This window comes from Cyprinodon variegatus, unplaced genomic scaffold, assembly GCF_000732505.1.
Source record: "Cyprinodon variegatus isolate N-32 unplaced genomic scaffold, C_variegatus-1.0 Scaffold78, whole genome shotgun sequence".
Classification (NCBI taxonomy): domain Eukaryota; kingdom Metazoa; phylum Chordata; class Actinopteri; order Cyprinodontiformes; family Cyprinodontidae; genus Cyprinodon; species Cyprinodon variegatus.
Window position 1 is genome coordinate 1,597,669 of NW_015150531.1, and position 4,332 is coordinate 1,602,000.

The 4,332-nt window shown below is 36.7% G+C and overlaps 1 protein-coding gene across 1 annotated transcript in view; it reads left to right on the forward strand.

The window, feature by feature from the left end:
* The first annotated feature begins 570 nt into the window (after positions 1-570).
* Positions 571-4,332, forward strand: part of zufsp (zinc finger with UFM1-specific peptidase domain) — a 25,349-nt gene continuing 21,587 nt past the window's right edge. The window contains exons 1-4 of the mRNA XM_015372934.1: positions 571-672; positions 3,428-3,912; positions 3,986-4,081; positions 4,172-4,225. Of these exons, the coding sequence (XP_015228420.1) occupies positions 4,049-4,081; positions 4,172-4,225 (87 nt within the window). The 5' untranslated portion in view covers positions 571-672; positions 3,428-3,912; positions 3,986-4,048. The remainder of the gene's footprint in view (positions 673-3,427; positions 3,913-3,985; positions 4,082-4,171; positions 4,226-4,332) is intronic.

Here is a 4,332-nt window from a genome sequence, read left to right on the forward strand (position 1 = left end):
TATATATATATATATATATATACATACATACATACTTACATAGTATAGTACCATATGTATGTATGTATGTATGTATGTATATATATGATGTTAGCATGAACCGCACTGGCTTTTATTACTTATTTTACGCTGTTGAATGTTAGAAAAGTCTTGATCAGGTATGAAAACAAGTGACACATGTAAAGTTACAGAAACTAAGCAAAAGCAGAGTGTTTCTATCAGCATGAAGATATTAGAGATTTCAGCCGATAAAATTTTATATTAGTATTTTTAGCCAATAACGGATCGATATCTGATATGAATATTGGATCAGGACATGCCTAATAAGATGGTTTGAGTATCACAGACAGTTTAATAGTAAAGTCAAACCCTAACACTGACTTACATGTCTAAGTTCCAGCTTGAGTACTGGATTTTGGCATTCCTACTCCTTTCTATTGCAATAGTGCTGATAAGCTTAGATATGGTATTTTTAATATATAAAAGCATACCGATCTCCACTCCATTAGATGGCGATAATGCGCATTAATGAGTCGCTTGCCAACCGCCATAAAAAAAAATAAGAAGCTACTTCCACTTCCTGTGGCGCCCTGTTGTCAAATGTCCGCAGCGACCAAAATAAAACAAACAGGCTGTAAAGACTTTGGACAACTCGCTGTTATCAGTGCAGAGGTGAGTTTTCTTCAGAGGGATATGCTGTCATGTCATTAATAATGTTTGCATCGTCTTATTGTTAAATCATGTATTTAAACGTTTCCCGTCGACTTCCGATGTCATAGGTTACTGACAGCTGCCGCTGATTTAAACGCTCCCAAAATCGTTTATATCTTTTATAGATAGGGTTCCAATTAGGGCTGAAACAATTAAAAGGTTAATCTTGATTACTCGATTATTGAAATAATTGACACTAGTGATGGTTAATGAGGCATCTTGATGCCAAGTTGTATTTATGCTTTGTTGATGCTGTGTGACAGAATACTGACACCTGCTGGACATTTGAAGACACTACAGGCAGCTTATTGGACAGACTGAGAATTGATTTGATGATCTAGTACGCTGATAGAATTTAAGTTATTGTAGGTTATAGTGTATTATTTGATATCTATATTAACATTTATTTTTTTATAACTTTTTTTGAGCTTTTTATAATACAGACAAAAAAGGCACTCAAAACACTACAAAAGATTAAAAGAAAAATAGAACCATTAAATAATATACTAAGGGGAAACTCTTATTCCAATATCCTAAAGATCAAGGGCATCCTTCATAACCCAAGTTAGTCCTGTAACATTGATGTGAAGCTTATCCATTTCTAGTTCTCAGTCTATGTGTTAGAATCTCCGTCTCATATAATGTGTTCACAGTCTGTATCTATTCCTTTGTTGTGGGGGAAACGAATTGGCCAAACTTCCTGGTTATTACCTTTTTGGCAGCCACCGACAGAATTTTAAACAAATAACAGTCATTATTAAGAACAACGTTGTCCAAAGGCCTAGATATAGAACCAAAGCAGTGTTAGGTCCTGTGTAACCTAATATTGTTACAATCCTTCTGTGTATTTTGTTCCAAAACTGGATGATTTTAGAACAGAGCCAGAAAAAATGTGCATGGTTAACATTAGATGCTCCACAAATTCTCCACCACGATTGAACAGTAGATTTAAATTCGACGATAATTTTAGGTGTTATAAAAAAATCTGATTGACCATATAGTCTCTGATTAAACATCCTAAACATGTCCTCAATAGCTGCAGGGTCGCGTGTCATTTGATTTGTATCTCCATCCTTTAATTTGTAGATATTTCTAGCTGAACGTTGTTTTTTCAGTTTCTTTGCTAGTCATTTATTTCCTTGGAATCCGACTTCATGATATGATTGTCTGATAAATTTCTATTTCTTTTCAATTTTGTATGTAAATATTTAATTGATGTTGTTTCTTAATTCTTTTATCTTAGTAAACAGGTTGGGATCTTGAGTTAATTTGTGTGGTTTTCTAATTTTATTCATTTAGCTCTTTCTTTATCATAGGCTTCCACTCTGGATTTCTTAAAGGCCTCAGTTTTTGATATCAACTTTCCTCTTAGTACTGCTCCTTAAGCGCATCCCAGAGTAATACCCGACAAACCTGTCCATCATCATTCTCTTCTATATAAGTTTTTATCTCATGGGAAATTTCAGCTTTGATTAGTTTGTAGTTCAATAGGCCTACATTTAATCGCCGTGCTGTACGTTTTCTGGAAGGTAAATTAAGTTTTAATATTAGGAAAGTGGTCAGATATACTTGTTTCTTCTATTTTACATTCCTTTACTTTATATAAATCAGCTTTATTCATGAAAAGGTAATCAATTCTGGAGTAACTTTTATTGGGGGCTGAGTAGTGAGTATTTTTTTTAAATATTGGGGTTCAATTCCCTCCAGATGTCAACAAATCCAAATTCTTCAAGTGCTAATTAAAATTTTTCTGTGGATGAAATTTACTGGTTTTTATAGTTCGTTGAATCAAGCTTCGTGCTTAATACAATATTGAAATTCCCACCCCAGATCAGTATTGCCTCTGTTTCTGTAATTATTTAACTCAGAAGATTAGTAAGGAATTGTATGTTGGCGTTTGGGGGATTTGTAGACCTTGACTAGTTTTACCTTTACATTCTGAAGAGTCCCCTTCACTGTCACTAATCGGCCCTAAGACTGGACCCCACATTGACAGTCAGACAGCAGAAATCACGGGCGCCATCTTTTGGAGGTCGACCTGCTAACTGCTGCTATTAGGCTACTCTTAATCCCACTAACAATATTTAAATGCACTGCATCATTTGTTTATTTTTAGCAATAAAACAAACAAAACAAAACTGGGAAAATTAGTTCAGTATTTAGCGTTTTAAATTGATTAAAATCGATTCTGTTCCTGCTCAACACATTACACTGAGCGCACCTGTTGACCGTCCCGAGATGGTGCCGCCAAATCACGTCAGCAGCCATAGGCCAAAGCGGTTGATGCAGGGTCTGCTCCTATATGTATATGTGCAACCAAGGGCAGGAGTGCCTCGGCCAAATTGATGCAGCCAATGAAGACGCCATCTTGGTACTGGTAACCCCTTTCCATAACACAGCAGTCACAACAAAGGAGGCAGTTTTAATTTGTTCTAAAGCAGTTTGGTTCCCTGATAAAAAGTTGTGGATTTTTTTTATGCAAAAAGCGAATAGAAAGAAAAGATTCTGTTATTTTTAACTTTCTCTGTTCTTTAGTTTTACTCATATTAGCTTAAGCATATCATGCACTAAACATATGTACATTCAGGGCAGTTGGGACAGCCCACTGATCAACTGTATTTCATCATTTTACTATGTAATTAAATTTTTGTTACTATGTAATTTAATAAGTTATGTGTATTAACTATGATGTGGTCTTTGATTTTGCTCTGGAAAGGGGCATTCTGCTCTTGTGTCTACAGACTACAGCCATGCTGACTTGTGAGATATGTGGTATGGAGATACTGTTGGAGGAGGACATGAAGACGCATCTCCTTCTTTTCCACCTGGAAAATGACCATCATTGTCCCCTCTGTGGTCTGTCTGGAGTTAGTTATGATGAGCTCTGTTTCCACATCACGTCTGCACATCCTGAAGATCATCAAGGCCAAAGTCCAAAGTCTCCTAATGGTTCAAATGCAAGAAAAAATGAAAGCAAAGAGTCCAAAACCAATCGGTCACTAAGATTTGACAGCAGTGCCCTCGCTGATAAGAGAGACTTGGGGTCATCTGGACAAAGTGGAACAGAAAATCTACATTTATCACCTGGAGAGAGTTATGAGTGCACTAAAGACTTAAGAAAGCAGGTTTCTGAAATCTCAGACCGAATTAATCCCAATGAGATAGGTGAATTTCGACAGATCCAGAATTCACCAGAAGGAGGTACCTCTAACTTTTGAGTTTTGTTTCAAATGTTATTTCCAAATTGAATTTAACAGCTCTTTATGTATTCCAGAGAAGCTGCTCCCCTGTCCCATGTGCACACTGGTCTACAGTTGTCCCTATCTACTGCAGGAACATGTTGAGCTGCATCTTTTGGAACAGGAATCAGGTAATTGTAACTCCTCTTCGCCACTTTCTTGTAATGTGTAAGAAGTACCTTAGGTTCAGTCACTCTTCCTCACTCTGTTGGATTATTCAGACTCGGCGTCAGAGATGTGTTCACCAGCTGCGACATCAACCAGCAACCTCTCAGGTATGTCTCCCGATACACTGTTCGTTTTATCCAGTTCAGTCTAGTCATAAGTCTCTTTCCCACTGAAAATAATGTGTTAATGCGTGTTTTTCAAACTTGGGTCGACC